The sequence below is a fragment of the Centruroides sculpturatus genome, unplaced genomic scaffold (genome assembly GCF_000671375.1).
Source record: "Centruroides sculpturatus isolate CEXI.00-Female unplaced genomic scaffold, Cexi_2.0 scaffold1141, whole genome shotgun sequence".
In the NCBI taxonomy this organism is placed as follows: domain Eukaryota; kingdom Metazoa; phylum Arthropoda; class Arachnida; order Scorpiones; family Buthidae; genus Centruroides; species Centruroides sculpturatus.
In genome coordinates, this window is record NW_019385382.1 from 28,283 (window position 1) to 53,650 (window position 25,368).

A 25,368-nucleotide genomic window follows, 5' to 3' on the forward strand; every position below is an offset into this window, starting at 1 on the left:
ATATAACACAAAGTTCATAGTATCTTGTGTAACATGTTGGAATTTTTACTGCACTTCAATCAAAACTCTTCTTTCTCAGGAAACAAAACTAACTGAACTATGTGAGAAGCTCAAACTTACATCATTTACTATTGTTGATATCGAGTTTTTGTCTGAATACATTACGATCATGGAACCTATTGCAACTGTTGTGACTTAGAAGATGATTGTTATTCAGGTGGAGTTTTATTACAATATTTCAGTTAAAAAACAGTTGAAACTATGCCCTTCAAAAGAAATGGAAGTATTGTGAACCACTCGTTAAAGTCTGGTTTAAAAAAAAAGTATAAATAAATGTTTTTCTATCTTGGATTTCACAAATGATGAAACAAAATGGTTCATTTTGGCTTGGCTAGTTTTGACATTCCAAATTTCAGAATACTGTAATTACTTTTCAACACTGTATCAAGAGATGTGCATAAAAAATATTTTTGAAAGTGTGTCATATCCTTAATACTCATGAAGCAGCAGAAGAAAATAATGATGAGACAACTGACACTAGCATTATTCATTTTTTTAGTTCTTTTTTAAAACTGATGTATATAACATAATAAACCAAGTTAACCAAACTTTCATAATTTATTTAGGTTCATTATCTGGGATTTTTGTCATCAAAACTTACATCTGTACAAGTATTGAAAGAAGTCCCAGTTGTTCAATAAGTTTTTTAAAATACAGCAACAGGAGTCCTTCTTCTGCCCCAATAAATAAATGTTTAGCTTTGATTTCCAGATTGTCATTACATGATGAAAACAGCTTGGGGACAAACTATTTAAAATGTTGCTTATATTAAATATAAAACAGAACAAGTTGTTATATATGACATTCTGTAAATTCCACAAAGACCATAAAATAAACTCAGTTAATTGAAAAGGTTACAAGATTATTATTTTTTCTCTTTAATATTGATAAGTAAAACTTATCTTTTACCTCAGATAAAACATCATTTATCTTTACCTTCTTGTCTAAGATGAGATAAAATATTTCATATATTTATCTAGATAAAACTGAGATAATTATCTTCATCGTTATCTAGATAAAAATATTATATTTTCCCAACAATAATCACGATTTATGCATTTCATATTAGAAACACAAATTACAAACGAATATATATGCATAGTTAAAGTGTAAAATCATTTAATAATCCATTTTATATTAAATCAGTTAGAACATCTTTAGTTGTCATATTTGTCTTATTATTAGACTAGTATTCATACAGATAATTAGAGATCTAGTTTTTGATGTTTAAACATTATTAAGGATGATTAAACATATTTAAACCAAAATGTCATGTCAAATATAATAGTACATTCTTAAAAAGTTTCATCCTGTTCCAGTAAAAATTTTTAATTTTCTAACATTTTCGGATATCTAAGCAGCCATCATCAGGAATGAACATATAATAGAACAGTTTTTTAAATTTTTTGCTGGAACAGGATGGAACTTTTTTAATTTTACATTTATTCCAGTTAAGAAATTTTATTATTAAAGTACAGTCTTGCTAATCAGAATTTATGCTAATCCACTAGCATAGCAAGGGTGGCAAGGGGGTCTCTCATCCCCTAGACACCACTTGCAGAGGAGTACCAAATGGTCTCCAAGACAAACAAGATTTGTTTCTGGAGGGGAGGTGCCAATAAAGTGTCGTGTCCCAGGCGCCAGTTATGTTCGCTATGCCACTGTGCTAATCCGAACTCCACTTAGTCTGAATCACTTTTGCTTGTCCTTTTAAAATGTTCCAGCAAAAAACAAAAAATAATCAGAAATTATTTTTTGTAATATGCATTATACATATTAATATACTGTAAATATATATGTTAGACTCAAACAACAAAAATGTTCAATAAAATGACCAGATTGCATTATGAGTTTACAGAAACATCAAATTTGTCATCCTGGCTGCTTATAAAGATTCATGATGCATTCTGGCATTTTAAAAAATGAACCAATGTGAAATTCATATTGTGACTGTTAAAAAAATGACAAAATATTCCAGTACAGTATTACCAACATACCTCAGCATGTGAAAGTTGTTTCCTGTTTATTCTGTAACAACAAATGAAAAGTTCAAGATTTATGAATAAATATGTAAAATAATAAGAACAGAGGCTAAGCTCAGATATTTTTGCAGGAACTGTTAGAATGACACTCAAAATTATAGTTGATATCTTTCAAACAATATTTGCACTTTTTATTGATGCAGTATCTCTCAATACAGCTTAAAAATGTTATATTTGAGAACAATTAGAGATAGTAAACTTGAGAGCACATCATGTATGTCAATGAAGTTGTTCTCAGCAATTGTAAACTCATTGTGAGCATAAAACCACTCAAGTAGGACTTTTTTGGTACTCAACTGATAAAGCCCATATATGTTTCCTGATGTGATGTCATATTGAAACTGACAAATGACTGAGATGACTTTGAATTGGCTCTGCACGTCTTAATGAAGTTAAGATGACAGATTACTGTATGCATGTGTGATAAAAATGTCTCATATTGTTTCTGCAACAATGCATTGTGGCATGTTAATAAGTCTGGAACACACTGTGATCAATTCTTTTTAACAGTGCCAAAACAAATTTTTCATCATAGCCTTTTTAGCATGCTCCACTATTGTGGTGAAGTGCTTATGTTAGGACTTTTGTATGTCTGTCAGATGTTATATATTCGAGACAGCAATTGACAGCAAATGTATTTATTAGTTTTGCCAGGAGACCATTTGAAAATCAAGTAAATACATGCAAAAAGATCAATTAATGATAAAGAACAATTTGAAAATCAATTTTCATTTTATAGAGTTTAATATACAAAATTTTTGCATGCAAATATTTACCAAGTAGATTCAATTGTACTTTGTCATGCTTCCATTCAATCCATTTATTGTGCATGTACAGTACATACGCATGTGTAATGAGACAGTTCAATTTTGTTACCTAAGTTATGTTCCACTCAATCCATTCATTGCGCATGTCCACATGCACAAGGGAACTGAAGTTTTTCGTTTATGGTCACTGTAAGTTATAGTAAAAACTACCCAGTTCCTCTGGAATCTATAAACCACATCCCTTACTGTATATTCAGTGAAAAATTCTTCTGACCAACTACTCGATTCCAAGAATTTATAAAATTTATTTTAAACAAAATTAATATTTGATTCACTTTTGTGGAGCATGCTATCAGATCAGCTTGACCAACCTTGTTTAAAATGTCAGAATGTGTCATGACTCTTTATAAGCAGTCAAGATGCAAAATTTCTTTTTTGCAGCTGCTTCTATAAAGCCATAACATACTATAGTTGTTTTTTCTTTCTCATTATTTTTTATCTTTGAGCATAACATGTACTGTACATTAAATATAGCATAAAAACATATCTGCCCCACACACTGAGATGAATATAAAATTAGACTCACTTCAACCATTAACTGGTGTGAATTACTATTAACTCTTGAATATCAAATATTTTTGTAAACCCTTCTGGGTTCTTCCTCAGACTTCTTTCAATTCTAAACCAGTTGGATCTTCTAAAACATGAATATAAAATTTGCATGTGCATAAGGACATGTTATTCGAAATCTTCGTCTCACCATTTGATTATATTCACGTTTTAGAAGATCTGGCTGGTTTAGAATTGAAAGAAGCCTGAGGAAGAACCAAGAAGGGGTTATGAAAACATTCAATATTCAAGAGTTAATCGTAATTCACACTGGTTAATGGTTGAAGTGAGTCTAATTTTATATCATAAAAAGCTTTTAAATACTGTACATGTACAGTACTTGTCTACAGTTCTTTCTGACTTCCTTTTCTTTATATGTGTCAGATAACTCCACTAATCTGAACTTTTTACTAATACAAACAGTCCTGTACAATAAACAATTTGGATTCATAACTTAAGAGTTCACTGTATATAGTATTGCCTTTATTTCAAAGGATAATCTTTTATTTTAGCTAAAACTGTCCTTGTCCTTTACTGAAACAAGAATAGACACAATTTGCCCTCTATTTTCATTTTTCAATACCTGTGTTTTGCCTACCCTTATACATCAATCTATATCCTTCTCCACAGAAAACTATAGTTTAGTATTAAATATTTTAAATTCTAAATGAAACTAAAATTTGCAAATATTTATAATCAATATAAAAACTTTAATTTTGAAATCAAAACTTTAAAAAATATAAGAATGTTTAGACATTAAAAAATCATAAATTTTACTTTTTTGGGATGGGGAGAATGTAGTTGGAGAATGTAGCAAAAATTGTTTTTAAGAATCCTTTGATCCAGTCTTAGATATCTGGCAACCATAACTGTATAGGATAAATAAGTTAAATATTTTTTAATGAAAAACATGACTTGCTCTCCTGCTTTGTTAGCAAAAACTATATTTTATATTTAAATATAGCATCACGCTCAAATTAATTAACAACTGAAGAATAACTACATCATCTTGGATTAAAGATTTGATACATCTTTTCTTGTAGGTTCAATTTTGTAATTGATAGAATACATCAAGAACAGATGACTTCTCATTATAATAAATTTGTTGGGACCACAACTTATTTCATCACACTGACATTATGTTATAATAAATAACAAAAAAACAAAACAAATTAGAAGGTTTAAGCATAATAATTCAGGATGATGTAAATTTGCACACTACGATTTTTTTCTATGAAAACAAAGTGTGGATTAATACTGGCTCACCAAATTTATTTATTCATTGTTATTATTAATTGTATTAATGAAAAAAGAAAAGGGGGTTGATAAAAGCTTGATGAATCTTTGAAGGAGAGTCAAAAAAGTTTGGGGATCCTTGACATAGATGACATATAAAACTTATTATACAAGAAAATATTACAAAATAAGAGCAGATTGTACTTGGCTTAACTTTTATATTTTTAATGTCTTGTTTTATTAAGATAATGTTAACATAAATAATTATATATTACATAAGTTAAGCAATAATAAAATAAGTTATGCAATCCTTTTGCATCCTTTCTGGGATACTGGGATACTGGATCTCCTGAATTAAAGACCTGTATCAATAAGAGAACTGGTGGCCACAGTTAAAAACAACCTTACCCTCCATAACATGAGACATTCTCAGCCTCTTTGTGATTTCTGAGCGGTAAGGGGCCTAAAACCACAAAAAAAAAAACCATGAGCCATTCTTCACAAACTTCCACATTATTTCTGGTGGCATGGGGGTCAATACTTGAAAGCCAGAAAAGTAGACAAATGCAATCATTTATGCCCCAGCCCATAGTAATACAAACCACATAAAACTCCTTCCATCTGGTAAAGGTAAAGTGGTTTCCTAGGAAGACTGGACACACCCAATACTGGCCAGGTGAATAGTGCTGTAATGGATTACAGGATTCTGCTAACTGTTATTTACTTGAGAGATGATAGGCAAAGCCCATCTGCAACATTACTGAAAGTCAACATCATTTGTGATTGAGTATAAGTTTTAAATTCTAATATTTTTAACTTTGATTGTCAAGCCCTACTAAGCCAACACTACTTAGTTTGTTTTTTGTAATGCAAAAGGGAGCATCTGGAGAAGGAAGTTGTCAGGTCTATCTGGTGAAGGAAGTGTAACATGGGATCTAGTTGTTACAGGTGTTTGCCACACTTCTGTACTACTGTGTAGTCTGTCATTAGTAACCATCTTAGCAAGACATAGTTTTGTAACCTTTATTCTTTTTCATTATTATTAATGTTTTGTTACTGTTGTTATATCTAAAACAACTAGACGATACCAAAATTTCTCTTAATTCCAATTCTGTTAAAAACTCCCAATTTCGATGCTTTTGAATGCTTTCTAAAGTTTATCTTAGTTTAAAAAAATGAATGATTTACTTCATGAACATGAAACAGTACATTCATTAATTAATAAACATCAAGCTTAATCTAATACATCTACAACAGCCGTAAATGGTCGGGCTATATTTTGGATAAATAATTATTTATCCAAAATATACTGCATCTTTTAGCCCGATCATTTACGGCTGTTGTAGATGTATTAGATTAAGCTTGATGTTTATTAATTAATGAATGTACTGTTTCATGTTCATGAAGTATATCATTCATTTTTTTAAACTAAAATAAACTTTAGAAAGCATTCAAAAGAATCAAAATTGGGAGTTTATATTGGGAAGTTTATTGGGAGTTTATATTGGGAGTTTAAAAATTGGGAAATATAACCTGATCATTTACAGCTGTTGTAGATGTATTAGCTTAATGTATTGGGTTTCAATGGTTGTGTATCAAGCTTAATGGAAAATGATTGGAAAATCCATAATCAATCTTTTGAAAGAAACCTGAAGATTCTTCATTTATATGTGAATATGCATGCTTTTATTGCATACTACAAAATAAATTTGTAATCTTATTTCAGATAAAGTTAATATAATAACACTACCATCAAAGAAATTACAGCTAATTTCCTTTCACTCAAAGAATTATCCCATCATGTCACCTACAGTTGCCATTTTTAGAAACTGCTTCGTTGAATGATGCAATGATCAGAGAGAGGGGGAGGTAAATGAAAAGATGAACTTCTTTCTTTATGCTTCTCACAATTGACATGCCTTATAATGCTTTAATTCCAATCAAAACTTCTTCTTCCAAGAACGTCAGTCTATGAGGCGTTAAATATACTTGAAATTATTTTAATTTACGAGCGCTTTCGACGTAAATAAGCACGTCGTCTTCAACGAAAGCGCTCGTAAATTAAAATAATTTCAAGTATATTTAACGCCTCATAGACTGACGTTCTTGGAAGAAGAAGTTTTGATTGACATAAGTTGGCGTGACATCCAACCCGTGAACTTAATACACCTAACAAGATGCTTTAATTCCATTATATTTAGCACTAAACAAGGTTCAGCAAATGATGCAACAAGCTGAACAAATATCACCATCATTATGAGTTAACCAATTATTGAATTCATTCACTTGGGCTAGTTTTCCTAAATGTACAATTGTATGAACTTTTTTTGGAGGAAAATAATCAAACAAATATCTAGACACTCATCTTGAAAAATCAATTTTTAAAATTCAAAACGGTAGTAAACTTAGCACGAGTAAGTATTTTTACTTAAAACTGCACGAATCGTATTTAAAAATTTAGCATACTACAGCATCATCTGTGAATCATAACAAAAACTTCCATAGTTATAATGAGAAAATCATTTTATCAATATAAGTAAATGTACTAAATATTAAAAATAATTTTGTATAATATTTTTTCAATTAATATATAATTTTATTTATATTTTAAACTGTTTTGTTAACACTTAAATATTTTTGCTGACTGCTGGCCTTGATTTGAAATTACCAATCAAGCCAGCCCAATGCTGGCCAGATGGCAACCCTAATGTCACCTTATCTCCCCTAAAATGAAGACAGTTAGTGCTGACAAGGGCAATCTCTCATTGCTTTGACTACACAAATAAAAGTCTGCCAGGACAGACATTACCTCATGTATGGGATGTTGCATACTCTCTGCTTTGTTAACATAAAAGTTTCCAATAAACTAATATTTAATTGTTAATATTGTAATTTAAAAAATTTTTAACTTTCAACTGAAACAGATAATTAATTTTCTTATTAAATGTGGAAGAATTGTTTTAAGAATTGGAAATCATGATGAGATTTGCTCAATTCCAATTCTGATTACCAGAAAATGCCCAAGTTTTCCAATTCCCAATTCTGATTAATTGTTCCACCACTAAAAACAACCAAGTTTTCTTTACTGATGTCTTTGTTTCAGAAGATAAGGTGGTTAAAGGTCTATAATGTGCTAGATCGACTGTACTCACCCCAAAAATTAATAATGGGAAGAATGTCCCAGTAGAAATGAGGAAGTTGTCCAAGTCAAGATGGCTATGGTGGGATGACCCTGGGCAGGTGGTCATTTGAATACATAGTTCTCCTAACCAAACTAGATATGGAAAGGCTCTTAAATACTTACTTCAATTCTTGAAAGGATGCAGGACATACTTGAAAGGTTGGAAGTAGCCCTTTCTTATTTATATTTATTATGATGGCAAGAAAAAAAATTTGCATATGAGATTCAGAGCTCTACTAAGTTCAAAAAAATCAAATCCTGAGGTGATATATAAATAAAACAAGGTAAATCACCAGTTGATGGAAGAGAAGGATCAGCAATACATTCTACACCATCATTAACAAGAGAAAGTCCTACAAAAAGTGGAAAAATAACAAAAATTCCAAGTTAGCTATAATGGAGTCAAGTAACCTATTGTAGTTGTGGAGAGAGCCAGAGATACTGCTGACCCTTCCTCAAACTCCAGCCCAGATGAGATTGATTACAACACAGCCTGTGAGTGAGAGGTAAATGGTGATGAGTCAATCCACTACCATTAGAAATGAACAAGTGTTGCAAAAGAAGTTCACCAAGTAGGGATCAGCAGAGTCAGATGATATTTGTTTTGGTGAAGTGACTTCCAGAGCCCTCCCACTGATCATCTGTTAACTGGTGGTGTGCAGGTAGCCAGACTGTGGCAGAAAGCATTGAGGGAAACTAGAGGCATTGCTCCTAACAGTGGAGAAGTCTTGCAAGGACCCAAGACAAACGAAGGTTATGGCCAACAAAGTGATGTTCTATTACAGCTTCCACTGCCAGAAGGTATGAAGACACCACAACAGTGCAGTTGAAGAGCTCAGTGACAAATAAGGAGATTGAAGAAATCTTGTTGGAGCTGGTGGCTCTGCTAGGCAAGAGACCTTGACTTTGGAAAATGATTATTGGGTGATAACCACTTTCAAAAGTCAGCTGGTTCTGTCATTCAACTCTTTTTTCAGAAGATGATCTCAATACTATTGAGACAGAAGGCCAAGCTTAGTTCCCTTACAAGTCAGAACCTTAAGTGAGAAAAAGACTGTCCATATCTTTCCAACTGATCCACAAAGACCAGCAAGATCAGCTGGTCTTTGTGGATTGAGCTTAGGTTCTTGCTCACCTAAGCTCAAGTAGTAGGCAAACTCACCCAGCAGCTAGCTGAGGAGCCAAAGTAGATACCAGCCCTACTGCTGTATCTACATCTAGTAGATGCTGGAACATGTTCTTGTGGGTCCATCAGTGGCCGAGCAGATAAAACCATTGAACACTGATAGTTGGTTATGAGTTTGCATTTCATCATCAAGCTGGCCACAGGAGTTTTCAAAGTTTTCTTCATGTTTGTAACACCTGAATAGGGGCCAGTTTCCCACAGAAAGTTCTCCCAGGAGCATCCCCCTCACCCACATGTTGCATTGCCATACCCAAATAAACAAAAACAAATTCTCCTTATGTACCCTAGGGATGGGAAGGGACCTAGCAATATAGTTCAAGAGTACTTAAAAAAGAATACAAATCCATTAAACTTAAGGTGAGAATTAAAAATGCCCACTGGGTCAGAAGGAATGTTGTCCTATTTGAGGCTGCAACCCAATGGCATGTCAAAGTACTTCAAAAGAAGTTGACAGAAAGGTCCCAAATGCTGAAAAAAGGAAGTTGTTTGCCAACTGGTGACATACAGACATCTTGCTTTTCATCCATCCTGTGGGGTGTTTCTGCTTTTATCTACTGGAACAAGCACTGGAAAATGTAGATTTTGGAAGCTGTCCCCTGTTGCCATAAATGTGTATACTCTGGAACAAAGAAATAAATGGTGGTCCCTTCTGGACAGACTTTGTCTTCAATTTTATAAATAATCTCCATCAGACAGAAAAAATTTACAAGAGTAATAAAGAAATTGACAATATATATACTGTAGAAATTTAATTCTCAGTGAAACAATTGTTTTGAAGTAGAATTATGATTTATTATTTAAGGAGTTGAGTAAGATATTTGGGTAGAATTATCCCATAAACCAGTAAAATATCATCATGAACCCCAATTCAGTTTTTTCTGTGGACCCCCAGTAATGTTACATGGACTCCGGTTGAGAACTACTGAGCTAGATGATGGCAATGACAAGTTGTCAGAGATCATCTCTGTCCAAAATGACTTGGACATGCAGATTGATAATCTGAAGTGTAAGTTTGCAATGAAAGGTACAGAGAACCACCTCAACTGGGTCTGTAAGGTGATGGTTCCCCTATTTAGGACTCCTCAAAAGAGAGCAAAGTCCATGTAGAATAGATTGCAAACCAAGTAGGAAATTAATGCCTATCATTCAGTGGAGTACTCAAGTATGTATTTAAAAGATTAGATATGTTCATGAGAAATACCAAACAAGCAAAATTATTTTTTTAAACATTTACTAATCTTTTTCAGCTGTTTTTATTCAAATTCTTTTTCTAGTGAATTAACATTTTTAAGTTTTAAAGATCAATTTTGTACACTAAAAATTTTTAATTAGTTAAAGTTGTTAATTAAAAAAATATATATTTTTAGAATCACTGAATGATTAAAAGTTTAAAATAAGGCATTTCATTATGTCCAAATAATTTATTCTGTTATGAATCCACAGCCAAAAACTACATGACTATGAAAAGAAAAGCAGATTTTTATTATTATTGTTCATGAATAAATCTTGTAATTCATCACAAAAGAATAAATTTATTAAATTTGTCTCTTAATAATATTTATTTACAATGATTAAATACATTATACAATATATTAATAGCATGAGATTACTGTCCCCAATAAAATGCTTAATACTGTGAAGTCTCAACAGATGTCCAAAATCTTAAACAAAATTTGTTTTAAAAGAGAAAATTGTTTTAAACACTTCAAAACCTTTATATATGAACAGTTAATAAATTTAATTAAATATGTTAAAAACAAGCAAGATTAAAACAATAGAGGCTTTAGAAATTTTTAAAGCTGACAAGAAAGGGAAATGCATCAATTTCAGGAAGAAAAAACATCTCATGTCAAGCATATTAAAACAATCCTAATCCAACTCATGGAAAGTAATCATAAAATCATAAATACATGAATATTAATATTTGACCTTTACCATTATACATCTGCATCTGCAGCTATTACATAAATTTTGAATAGAATTTCTTAAATGTAATGTCCTCAGACAATTTCCAAATATTACCTTATAAAAAAAATTCATATCTTATCATTTTTTCAAATATTCCAATATCGAATAGAGAACAAAAAATGACCTGAAACAGATCTTAGATTGAAAACATTTGCCTTTAACATATTTAATTAAAATTCTTAACTAGTTCCATATAAAGGTTTGGAAGTGTTTGATTCATTTACATAACTAGTGTTGAAAAGAAAATTTTGAAAATTGTTTTATATAAAAAGTTCTTGGTTGGTAAAACATTTTGTGAGAAAGTGTCAAACAGGAATTTGACCTTTTCTCTAACAATACGAAAACAACAAAATAAAATGTTTAATGAAACCAAATGTCATGCAAGACCAGCTGGAAATATTTATAACTGGAGTAAAAACACTTAACTTTGATTTACAGGTGGAAATAGCAACAATTAAATAAACATTTTCGACCAGTGTCTGATTTTCAAATTCAGTCCTGAATAGCTCCAGTAACAAACTAAGGGCCAATCAAAAAAAGGGGAAGAGGGGATCACAACCAACTAGAACATCTGATTGGTGATATGGAACTTTTAAAAACCCAAAACTCAACGACACAGGACTTTCTCCACCAAGACAGTCCTATTTTTGGAAAAATGATACATATGAATCAAAAACAAGCAACAAACATTCGACCTTCAGTGTGACAGTTCCTTCAATTCTTTTATGAGTGCACTATCCATTTAGGACACCAATCCATCCTTAAGAAGGCATGACAAACCCCAAGAACCTCATACTACAGAGACATTGTATCACCAAGAACATCATAAACATTGTCCAGACTTATTTCCTTTTGAATTAGTTTTAAGGAATCTTCTATACCTTTGTAAGATGTCTTTTGTATTTTAATAAATGGGTATTAATTGTAAACAGAGTTTTTGCCTTGATTGTCTAATGCCACTACCCACATACCCAGTTCACACCTTCTTGCCATCCTCAATGAGACATCTTCCTTAAATAGGGGAGTAGCAACCACAGTATACTAGATAATATCAGGTCCATCCATGATAAGATGTCACAGAGGTCTTCACAATACACCCCATGAAAACAGAAAAATCAAAGAACAAAAAACGATAATGTATTTATTATTTTTTGTCCTTTAAATATAAATTATAAAAATTAAAAAGCAGGTTATACAATTTATAAGAATGTATGTATATAAAAATTAAAAATTATGTGATATAAAGAATGCATATACAGTGAAGTTTCAAAAATCCAGACTTCAAAAATTTGGTCATTGAAAAATAAATATTAATTAACTCTTTCAAAGAGAATTTCATTGTTGATGTTCTTTCAATCTTGCATTGTTGATATTCTAACATTCATTCAGAATTTGTAATTTTTTAATTTTGAAATTATGATCAGTGTATTTTTTGTTTAAATATAATGATTCTATAAATTATATTTGGAATCTCTGTAAATATTCCTAATTCCTTGTAAAACACTGGCTTGAACTTAGAACACCTAAACTAGAATTACAGTGAATTTGCTAATTTACATGTATATTTGAAAATCCAGATGGGGTCTTGCCCCAATTATTCTGGATTTTCAATACTTCACTGTATACAAGACACATTCAATAGAATGCTGGAAAAGCGCTGTTAAAAGTCAGGAAAATGAGCAATAGCACAGAAATTTTGATACATGAAACTTCCAAGTCAGAGGCAACAGTAACTGTGACTGACAGTGCTGTTGATGCACAAGAATGTGAGACAATAGACCAGGGTTGTCCAACCTTTTTTCTTAATAGGTCAAATTAGAATTTAGGTATATTCAGCAGGCTAGAAAGGTACTTTATATAAATATATGCTTTTAAAAAGTTCAAAATGTAAATATCAAATTTTAATAACAAATATATATGTAATTAAAAAATACTTTATTATTGACTGTAAATAAAATTATACTCAAACAAAATAGAAATAAATTCAATGTGATTTTTGACATTTCCTTTCTTTTATAATATTGTCAATATCCAATTTTATGATATTAGTCTTAACTCTAAGAATGATAGTTAAATGAGAATTGCTCAACCTATTTCTTTCAGCAGCTTTGATGTTTTTCATGCACAAAAAGAATTGTTCACAACAGTATGTACTACCCCACATGCATAACAGTTTTCTAGATAAATTGACAATTTCATCAAATTCATTGAAAGAATGAACTTTATAAAATTCAAGAAGGGAATATTTTCTATGATAAGGGTTCAAAGATTCCCTGCTTTGAAATTCAATGAGTTCTAGCTGGTATTCGGCTGTGCTTCCACATAATTAAATGAAAATGGCTCACTAAACAATTTTAATTCATATTACTTTCAAAAAATCAATTTTTCAAAAATATTTCCTCAAAATTGATGAAAAAACTTTATGGGCTAATTGTACATAAATAACCCCCGTTTTTTTGCCTGGACCGCATTTAATCAGAGACAAAGCTTTTATTCGTATTCTTTATTTTCTATGCATTTCGGGTGCAATATTTTCTTTAATTTGCACCCCTCTTCAGGATTTTTACATTTCTATAAATTTGGTAAATTTAATTATTACATCGGTAAATTACTACAATAGTTATAAAATGGTTAACTAACCTGTTTTAAGTTTTAGATTGACATCTGCCCAGTGTTGATGTTATGTCCCCTAAGGCATTTTTAGACCGTTTCCCCCTCTTTTTGTTTTTCTTTCCCTTTAGCTCCTCCCATTTCCTTCCACACATCGTCTACCTCCATTCCATCATTTAGGTTTATGGTTTTGTTTTTATTAATGATTTCGAAGTGCTCTTTGAATTTTCTTAGATAAATATCTTTTTCTTTATGAACAATTTTTATACTTTTTTCGTTTATTGTGCATCCAAATTCCTTACAGTGATTTGTCCACGGTGATTGGTTATAATTAAATTTAATTGCTGCTTTATGTTCTTTAATTCTGGTACCGAGTTGTCTTCCTGTTTCGCCAATGTATATTGCTGGGTTCTTACATGTGCATTTTATTTCGTATATGACACCTGCTTGGTTTAGTATTTCGTTATTTTTGAACTTATTGGTGTTGATGTTGTTTTTAATTTTATTTTTTAATTTGGCTGCTAGTGTAACACCATGCTTACTGAAAATTTTTTTGTATTTTTCAAATGTTCCCTTGATATAGGGGAACGACGTATATGTGGTGTTCTCATTCTTATTTTTAACGTTGAATCTGTTTTTCTTAAATGCATTTATTCACTTTTTTATTAATCTGCTTGGATTAAATGCGGTCCAGGCAAAAAAACGGGGGTTATTTAGATACAATTAACCCATAAAGTTTTTTCATCAATTTTGAGGAAATATTTTTGAAAAATTGATTTTTTGAAAGTAATATAAAGTAAACCGCATCATGGATATATAAATATCTATTACTTATAGCAGACAATTTTAATTCAGTTTCTATTTTTCAGAAGTCAAAAAATTTGGTTGTTAAATCTTTCAACAAAAGTTCATATAATTTACTATATTTTTCAAAGTTTACGTGAAATTCTTCTTTTCTTTTTAATAAACTCTGAAAATGCACAATTTCACACCTCAATTTTTTCATGACAAATAAGGCAGATATTGCATGTTTCAATTACAAAATATTTTTCTGGCCAAAAGATATTAAATTTTCTCTTTTCTTTTGTTATTTTTTTCTTAGTATTAGATGCCATGACCAAATGCTGGGTTATTAAATATTTAAATTTAATGTTTAATAAATAATTACAAATATAATTGGAGGTTGAAAATATTTAAATTATTATGTTAGCAAAAGAAATTTGTAGATAGACCTAATGTCTGTATTATATACCTGTAATTAGAAAGAATTCCAAAGTGAGAGGAGCTAATTTATTCTTTATTTCTATAAAGAATAAATTAGTCCCTCCCACTTTGGCATTAGGCCTAGCCTTGAGTCACTAAAAATGGTTGACACTCTTTTGAAAAGAAGGATTATGTATCTTTTTTTTTATCTGCCTGATGAAAGATACCCATTCTTTATCACTAACATCACTTCATTACAAAAATTTTTTAAACTGAAACAGTCAGAATGACAGACTATGCCATCATCTTTTTTGATTGGTCAGTTACAAATTGTCACCAATTACGTCATTACAACATCAAAGTGTATCCAAGAAAACAAAAATAATTTTTGCAACATACTTTACCAAAATAAATGAGAATGCACCTAAAAAATTTAGGGTGCAGTGGGCCACATAAAAATATTAAGTGGGCTACAGGTTGGACATCCCTGCAATAGACCAATAAAATGGCAGTGCCTCTGCAGCAGTGTCCAGTTTTTGACAAAAACCAATCAACATCCATTAGTACATGCATGTACAGTACATCAAGGAGACAACTATATGAGTTGCACACAAGTGTATGAGTGGAGTTCTAAGGTTTCAAAAATAGTCACAGTTCCTCAAAAGATTCTCCATGTCATTTACTGCAGTCCCAGACATAGAGAATCTTTCACAGAACTGTAGCTATTTTTGGAATCTTAGAACTCCATTTGTACACTTGTGTGGAACTCATGTAATCGTCTCCTTGATGTACATGCATGTACCAATGGATGTTGATTGGTTTTTGTTCAAAAATTGGACAACAGTATGTTGCTCCTGCTTCATGCACTGCTGGAGAGGCGCTGTCATTTTATTGGCCTATTGTCTCACATTCTCATGCATCAGCAGTGCTGTCAGTCACAGTTACTGTTGCCTCTGACTTGGAAGTTTCATGTATCAAAATTCCTGTGCTATTGCTCATTTTCCTGACTTTTAATGGCACTTTTCCAGTTTTCTATTGAATGTGCCGTGTATATATTAAAAAATTACAATAAAAAATTAAAGATTTTTTACACTTAAATTTTAAATGAATAAAATAAAAAAATAAAAAAGATTCCATATTTAAAGTTGCTGTAACAGCAGAAAAATTTCTGGAATTTTATGAATTATTTATAAACTTAAAGTAAATTTAATTGAAAATGAACTTGTTACATAATCAAAATTATTTAAATAAAATTGAAAAATTATGAATGGTACTGTTTAAATTACAGTTATTTATAATGATAACATCCAGACTTGTGAAAAAACAATAAAAAAGATCAAAAATTAGACAGCTCCTGAAAAGAATGAATTTTATAGATTCTGGCTTAAAACATTAGATCTTCACACAAGGATAGCTGAACAGCTTAATATCATACCTACTATATCTAGCTTAATAAAATAAACTGAATGACAACAGGTAAGACTTACCTCCTGCAGAAAGACACATAAAAAGTGCTATGTCAAATAACTATTGACTTTTTTCAAACTGTTGACAGATATTAGCTGATGCCATCCAGAAACACATGGAAGAAAATAATCTATTTTCAGTGGAATAAAAGGGAAATTGATGAAACACTCAAAGAATAAAAGACCAGCTCTTAATTTCAAAATAATTCTAGAAAACTACAAACAACAATAACATGAATATATAGCCTGAATTGACTAAAAAGAAATCAGGCATGAGTACTGGAGTTTTAATAACAGCACAATTAAAATACAAGCGTAAAATTGGGAAACTATGTCAATAATTCCAATTTAAACACTTTTTATTGTTCCAGCAACTGTTTATGTGAACTTACATATGTTCTTGGTTGTCTTGATAGACCTACTTCAGGTAGACCACTGTTACAAAGATGCACTTTATATAATCCCATAAAAGAAGGGAAGGAGAGATAACAAGAATAATGAAGATAGAAGTGTAATGATCTAAATCAAAATTCAGATAGCTGTTATATATGTAGAATTATTTATTTTTTAAAGTATGATGTATGTTAAGTTTATGTTTTTCTCTCTATGTAGTTTATTTTTGTAATATTAATTGTTTACTTAATTTTTATGTATTTTAATGATAATTTGTAATTTTTTATTTGCATTTTGTGACTAGCCATTGGCTGCTTAATGATTTTAAATTTAATTTTACAATTTCAAACTGTAATTTCTGCATTCAAACAATAGTTTTGATGAATGTTCTAATACAGTGATCTACCTGAAGCAGGCCTATCAAGAGGCTGAAAACATTCTTAATAATTACTTGATATTTAATTGATGGCAATTGTTTACTTGAATGTTTTCAAGTAAACAATTGTTGAAACAATAAAAGGTGTTGAAATTAGAATTAATAACATCACATACATAACATTATAGAAAGTAGCCATAGTAAAACAGTTAACACATATCACTTAGAAAGTTCTTAAATACAAATACATATGCCAACAGCACATAAATAAAATAACTGCTTTTTTTGGTTATTCTATGCTTTGACCTTGCATTAGCCTTAGTCTGGTATAGTATTAGCCAACAGTATCAACCAAGTAGGAAACAATCCACCAATGATGATGACTACAGAGACTGTCAAGAACTGGTGAGTGACAGACTACAGAGACTTTACTGTATTTTTATTTTTTTAATTTATTATTCTAATTTATTGTAATTTTATTTGTATTTATATATCTTTTGTATTTGTTTACAACAGCGTTTCTCAAAGTGGGCAATAACGCCCCCTTGTGGGCGATGAGTAAATCTAGGGTCACTGGAGGCAGGGTATTGAACAGTGACCAAAGACAAAATTGGGGTCACTGAAAGCCGTTCCCTTTCCTCTGTTAAACTGATAAGAGGAAACATTGCATTTAATGGTTTCCAGATGTTGAGAACAGTGTACTGTATGGTAAGGGCACAAAGTGTGAGATTCATAGAAAAGTTTTCCTAAGAATATTTCCAATCCTTTCTCACACAAGAGAAATGGGTTAGGGGGCATAGGGTATAACTTTATGGAACAAAGGGGACAGTGGATCGAAAAAGTTTGGAAATCACTGGTTTACAATATATTTTTAACAGTTGTAACCATTTCTTTTTGAACATCCTATTCAATTGTTTATAATGCATTCAATTTTTAAATTATTCTTTTATGATATTCTTTAATGTAACCTGAAGATGGCTCATAAAGTGAGTCAAAATCATTTTGTTTGAAAATAAATGTTAAGGTGTTATTGTTATAAAATATGATAGAAGTATAAAATTAATTTTTTAAAATTTGAAAAATTTAAAATAACCAGGATGAAATATTTACAAAATATTTTAAATGACGACAAACACAAAATAATTCTCATATGTCCATCACAGCAACAGAAACACAGTTAAAACATGATAGACAGATTTCTTGTTGTAAACTCTTCTATGCTCATCTATAATATTTTTAAAATTAATTTTTAAATGTTTTAGCAAACTTAAACAGTAAACCTGACTAAATGAAAAACTTCAGAATGGAACAATATTTTATGTTAAATTTCACTCTAAGCCAGAAACATGTCCAACATAGAAAGAGATCTTTTTGGGTACAAAGAACATAATTTAATCTGAATAAAGTGGAAAATTAAGATTCCACTTGTGGAAAGTTAACCAATATACCTGGAGATTTTACTTAACACAGAGCATGACAAACCATTCTGAGAATGATTTCGAACCTTCTCAGAGAAATGAGGTCATGTGATGAGAAAACAAAGACACTAGATAATTGTTTGTTTTGTCCAGAAAGTATGTACTTTTGCAACAATTTTAAGTCACTTTTTAAACTTGTTCAATGTAAATCTGAAGAGATGACATCAAATTGATGTTAAAGTGTACACTTCCTGAATAAATGAACAAGGCTAAGGTCCATATTAGAAGTAACCAGGGATGCTTTCAAGAATAAAGAACTTTCAAGATTTGAATGAGTTTCCAAGAAAACACAATTTAATTCCATTTTAAATTTGAAAAAGAAATGTTCAATGTTGTTTTGAATTTGAACACAATTTACCTAATGAGGGATCATAAATAGAGCCAAAAAACATTTGAAAAAAATTTAAATACCCTAGTGGTAAAGTGTTTTTATATTTAATTGTGCCATATGTAATTGCAGTGGCAAGTCCAGAAGTACCAAAAGGGTATCTAACTCAAAAACAAAGTATTTAAATTAGAGATGGGTGAATTTCACTTTTCTTGAGTTTGAATATTAACTAGATCTTGAGTATTCGACTACCTCAAATATTTACCTTTTGGGTGAACTTTATTACATTATATAATTTATTTAGTAAATAATAAATATTAAACAAATTATTAACCCTACAATTGTGACGGTCTCGAAAAAACAAAAAATAAATGAAATAGAGGAGTTTGTTGAATCCGTTCAACCACATCAGCGTCATGTATAAAGACACTATATATAAACAATGTTTATGGATGGCTATAGGTGCAAAACTTCAAATAACAGGTAGGTCTAGTAGAATTGATATATAGGCCTAGTATTTAGATCACACATTCTTTATTTGAATTTGGAATATAAGTCTATTAATTTAAATTTTCTATATTATAGCAGAATGAAGCAGAGAAAAAATGGGAGGTACAAAGAGATAGATATATGAGAGGAAAAAAATTAATAAAATTAATACTGTTAGTGGCAGTGATGTTTCCTATTTGGCCAGAAGTTTTACATATGTGTGTTCTGGCATAAAAGCATAAAACAGAAACTGAACTGAAAGCTGATTTCTGATTCAGTTTTCTGCCACACAATTTTACGCATATGTGTTATTGGCCTTACTGTGCAGTGCACTGACCAGTTATGCCTCCTGGACATATGAGCAACTCTTTCCTTCCAGACATTTAAACTTTAGATATAACCATCCAATGGTTATCCAATGATAATTTAAATTAAGATTGGAGAATACTATCTGCAAATATTTGAATGCTAGAAAGTAATTTGAGATTCTAAATCTCAAATATTACATTGATAAAAAATAATAAATTAAAATACTAGAAATGCCTCCAATAACACACCATATGAACAGTCACAGCAGTAGATCCAGAATTAATCAAAGGGGTGGGTAACTCAAAAATTAAAAATATTTCAATAATTAATAACTACCTTTTATTAACATGTGCACAACAATTGTATTGTGGACAGTCCAATAAACCATATTTGCAATCTTAAATGTTTTTAAATACAATGTTTTAAAGTTTGAACAAATACATTTCGAGTTAATTTTTTTGTGTGTCAATGGTATTTTCTTGTATCCATCACTGCGTACAGACAATGCCTTCTCAGCACCTCTGGTTTAATTTCTGACGAGAAAAAGAAACAGATTAGATCCTGAATGTTTTCAAATTGTTTACTTAAATAAAAATCTGCAGTAGGTAAGAATGAGAACAATTAATTGTTAATCTATTGTAGTTGAGAAAAGAGTGCCTAAAAAAAGCTATTTTAAAACTCAAAATCAAAAATTTGAAGTTTCATTCTTAAATTTTAGTAAATTGTTTTTCTTTTTATTTTTAGTTTTACTTTATTAATATTGTATATTTAAATAAATAAAACAAGTTAAATAATAAGTATTACATAAATATTAACTAAAGTTATACAGTAATACCTTGACTTATGTGAACCCGGAGTTACGCGATTTTCAAATCTCGTCAATTCGTCTTTTGTTTGAGCGCCACGCAACCCTTGATTACTCACTCCCTCCACACTATTGTTCAGCTTATATGTTCAGACGTGTCGCGCGGAATCGACACATAGCTACAATTTATTTTGTGTTATTTATTTCTGTGTTTGTTATATCTACGGAGACTTGAGAGACTCTATGTGGTGATTTCTTGTAACCGTGAACAAATCAAAAGACGAGATAAGATTAACGAGAACATTTATTAGCTTACATACATCCGATTTGGATTTTACACAAATTGCGAAATTATACCCCGACTTACGCGAATTTGACTTACGCGGTTACTGCTCGGTCCCACCTATTGCATAAGTTTGGGGTATTACTGTATAAGGTAATTAAGTTCACTAAGTATTCAGAATATTCAAGTACAGTGAGTGATCGGTTAATGAACAGTTTGGATAGTGAACAAATCGGACAATGAACACTTTCACAAAAAATTTTTATGTTCAGACAACAAATACATGTTTGGATAACAAACACCTCATAGAACAAACACAAAAAGTGACACCGTGTTTAAGATTTGTAAAACTGTATTTTAATTGCATCTATACATGGTTTATGGAACGAGACTTTCACAGTTGTATACAAAACCTTTTTTGCACTAGTTAATTTCTGTTCTCTGAATTTTTTAAAGTGCTTTTCTGAACCTTTTATTTAAAAAACTGATATTATTATGGGGTCTAAAAAGAGTAGACTGTCAAAAGCTGTGTTCAGTATAGAAACTAAGCAAGAGATAATAGCCAAGGTAGAGAGTGGGCAGAAGATGTCTGATATTGTAGGCATATGACTTAAACAGGTCCACAGTAGATAAATCTTAGCTAAGAAAGATATAATCAAAAAGACTCAAGCTGATAAAGGAGTACGAAAATCACATCTGAGAAACAAAAATGTGCCATCCATGAAAAAATGAAGAGATTGCTTTTAGTTTGTTATTACATGTAAATAAACATAGTAAGAAAGTATATAATTAATTATTTTTGTGGATCTCCAGAACAAATTAATCAAATTCCTACAAAAATCTATGGTAAATTGAAAATCAATTAACAAACAATTCAGATAGTGAAATAGTCTTGGAATGGATTATGTTCGTTGACTGATCATCCACTATATTTGAGATATTCAAATATTCTAGATTTAGTTAATGTTTGAATTTGAGAAAAGTGATATTTGCCCATCTCTAGTTTAAAGATTAAATAAAGAAAAAATATACTAAAACCTGTTCAAAACAGAAACATGTCAAAATAGAAAAAATTCAGTACTGTTCAAGTCTGCTTTACACAGGTATCTAAAATCATTAAAGGTTTTATCAAAAGGACACACTGACAAAAATTATCCCGTAATTATAAAATTCAATGGATTTTGATATTTAGTAAAATTAAAATTTTCATTCTTTCTTTTAGACCTTTCTTTCAAGTTGATATCATTACATATCAGTCTAAAAGGGCCCAAAAGAAAAACTATTAATTTTTGTATTAAAGATTGAAAAAAAAATTTTTTAAATATAAGACTGCAATAACACTAAAATATAATAAATCTATTATTATTTTTCTACTGTCAAGAAAATGATTAAAGTAAATAAAAATTTATTAAAAATCTTGAATGAAAAAATGCTACTTACAGTATAAATGTTAGTAGTATAAAGACATTTATATATTGAATATGTAAAAAGAATAATTTCATTAACTTTACTAATAATGTAAAATTAAATACTGTATTCAACCAAATGAACAAATTGAGCTATATATTTGTTATTACTAATGATTAGATATTAAGTATTTTGGTACTAGAGGTAAAGTTAACTGTACTATGGCATTGTTCTATATGTAAAAATAAAAATTAAAAATATTTCAATGTAAAGTTTAAAGTGTTATATTAAAGAAATTATATATATACCAATGTATGAGTATTAATTTAATATAACTATATAAACTTCGAGAGATTTTAAAATCAAGGACTGCTTTTCAACTATGTTACATTCATAAAAACTAAATGTAGAAAACTAAATTTTAATCATTTAAAATTTAAAGACTCAATTTTGAGGATCATATGAATTCTAAAATATACTCTTCACTATACAAGATATTTTTTAAATTATAAAGAAAAATTTCTCAGAACCAAAAAATTGGTAAGTTTGTTATTGTATAGGCATGTCTTGCTAATACAGCAAATTGGGTTCCAGACCCATCTTAAAGTAAATCGCAAGCATTTTCATTTGTCAGTACATATAAAAGCCAACAGGCTTTTATATGCACCTATGTAATGTATATAACCTACGTACTGGCACTAGACCAAAAATAAATAAAAATATCCCAAAAGTAAAAGGCAAGCAATGAAAATAAATTGAAAAGCACATATTAGTGAGACACTCTTCACTTAAAGCAAAGTATGTTTGTACTTAAAAATTGCATTACAAATTATAATATTTAAAAATATTAATTATTAACAAAAATCTTTGTTTTAAAAACAGAAGTAGATCTTAATAAAGTCAAAATATATAATAAAAAAATAATTTTATATCTTAAAATAATCATCTCATTTCCTGTCTATAGATGAAAATATATAGCAATCATGTTGAAAAAATGCTAAAATTTTTAGGTTTAGAAGTTAATTTTTTCTGGACATTTATATTTGATATTTTATGATTAGAAATAGAAAAAAATTAAGGAATAATATTTAAAGTTGCGTGAATTTAATTTTTTATATCTAGTTGTCACTTTCACTATACAATTCTGAAAAATCAAATTAGTAAAAAGAGTTCCATTGATTTTTAGTATAAAGATTACTGATATAGATAGATAAATTGATTGATTGATTGTATATGAAGAAATCATAAAATTTGCTGATATTGAAAATTTCAATACAATCAATTATTATTGATTATATTTTACTTTAAAGTTATCATTCAAATTAAATTTTTTACTACAAACCAACAAATATTTGAAATACTGTTAATTAATGAATACCCAACTGAAGTACTAATCAATAATTAATCATTAACTAATTTACATGATAGGTCATTTAACTGATACTTTCTCCATTCATATAGATGTGAATCATAGTAAGATCAGATTAAAGAAAATAAGAACAAAAAACTATTGAATTTTGTAAATATGAAATATAATATGAATTCATTTCTTTATATAAAAAATTAAAATTTTTTTATTGTATCAAAAAATTATATTACATTATCATACGTAAATTAACTAAAAAAATTTATTTTTTGAGTGAAATTTGTTTATAATTTTTAAATGAAGATAATATAATACAGAATATACAAGTTTAAAACTAAATAAATGAATTATGCAATTAAAGCAAAATTGTTTATTATCTGAACGAAAAATAATGAATAAATTTGAACAAACACATGTTTTTGTTTGGATAATTTGAATGAATCAAAACATTGCCAACCTTTCTGAATCATTCATGTTCATAAGTCAAATTAGTTATATTGTATCTATACGTGTAACATACAAACTCGTATAATATCCTTTACATTTCGACTGGTTTTGTGAAAATTTTATTAAAAAAAAAAAATCCTTACTTTGCGGCACGTGTATCAGAAGCATTGCTTTTATTTGATTACATTATTATTCTTTTATTACTTTATACGAAAGCAATATAAAGATTTCTTTTATTTAATATAATATAATATATATTTCAACTGTATTATAATTATAGATTTTATACAGATGATCAAATACACGGATGAAATCGAGTAAATAACTTACTGCTTGTTTTTCCTTTCTCATAATTTGTAACTGTTTTTCTTTTTTCATTAATTGTTCTTGTTGATGATGAATCAAATCCAATTGTAAAATAACCATTTCTCTCAAACGACGGACTTGCTGCTGTAAATTATCGTCGGATGTAGTACCAGACTGATTGTTGTTCGGAGTTTTTTGTAAACAAATATCGTTTTCTCTGTTACTTTTCGGCATATTCGCTTCATGTATAGGCTGTCGAGGTTTTACTTGTATGCAGGGATTCATTAATAATTCCGCTTTCATTGTAAAACAATTTTTAGTCGTCATGAAACTCCGAATTCACATAATAAGAACCATTCTAAACATAAACACGAGACTTCGTTTATGATTTAATCAACAGTAAGCATCGCTTCTGATTGGTCGATTTCTGAAACACCATTTCTTGAGAACTTTATTTTCATAAATTAATTCTATAATCTTAATTATTTTACGACTAATAATAATTCAATATTTAATAATTAAAAATTGTTATCTAATATTCGATTTCTTTCTTAATTCGTCTTAATTTCGATATCAGTTTTAATGGAAAATTGAAAAAAAGACATTAAATGAGAATAAAGAGGCTTTAATACAAATGTATAAGCAAGCCAGCGATAGTCCATTTCAAATGAAACATGTTTATTTGGTTTTTGCTTATCAACTGTATTAAAATTACTTTGCTAGGCTACGCGCTCTGTGTAAACGAATTTAGTTGAGTCTCGATAGTTTCTTTCTTTCTTTCTTATCTCTTTATTTATGTACCGTACCTATAAACTAGATATTATATACATTTTAGATATTTTCCTTCAGTTTTTATTATGCATTTTTATTCCTAGCTGCTTGAATAATAATAACTTATATAGAAAGCCAGATAGCTATAGGCTGACGCCTTACCACGACCAGAGTCGTTAGACCAACTAATTTTACACAGCCGCTGTTATCAACTTGGGGTTTTTCTCCTAAATTTTGGAGGCTTTTGAGTGTTTGGAGGGAAATTTGAAAAATAACCTAGTG

At 29.7% G+C, this 25,368-nt stretch overlaps 1 protein-coding gene across 2 annotated transcripts in view; it reads right to left on the reverse strand.

Annotated features, from left to right (window-relative positions):
* Positions 1-24,745, reverse strand: part of LOC111638372 (male-specific lethal 1 homolog) — a 42,972-nt gene extending 18,227 nt beyond the window's left edge. The window contains exon 1 of one of the 2 annotated variants that reach the window (XM_023384074.1): positions 24,340-24,744. In XM_023384074.1, the coding sequence (XP_023239842.1) occupies positions 24,340-24,642 (303 nt within the window). In that variant the 5' untranslated portion in view covers positions 24,643-24,744. Of the gene's footprint in view, positions 1-24,339 lie in introns of both variants that reach the window. The other variant, XM_023384073.1, reaches the window with a different exon arrangement.
* Between the last annotated feature and the right edge of the window lie 623 nt (positions 24,746-25,368).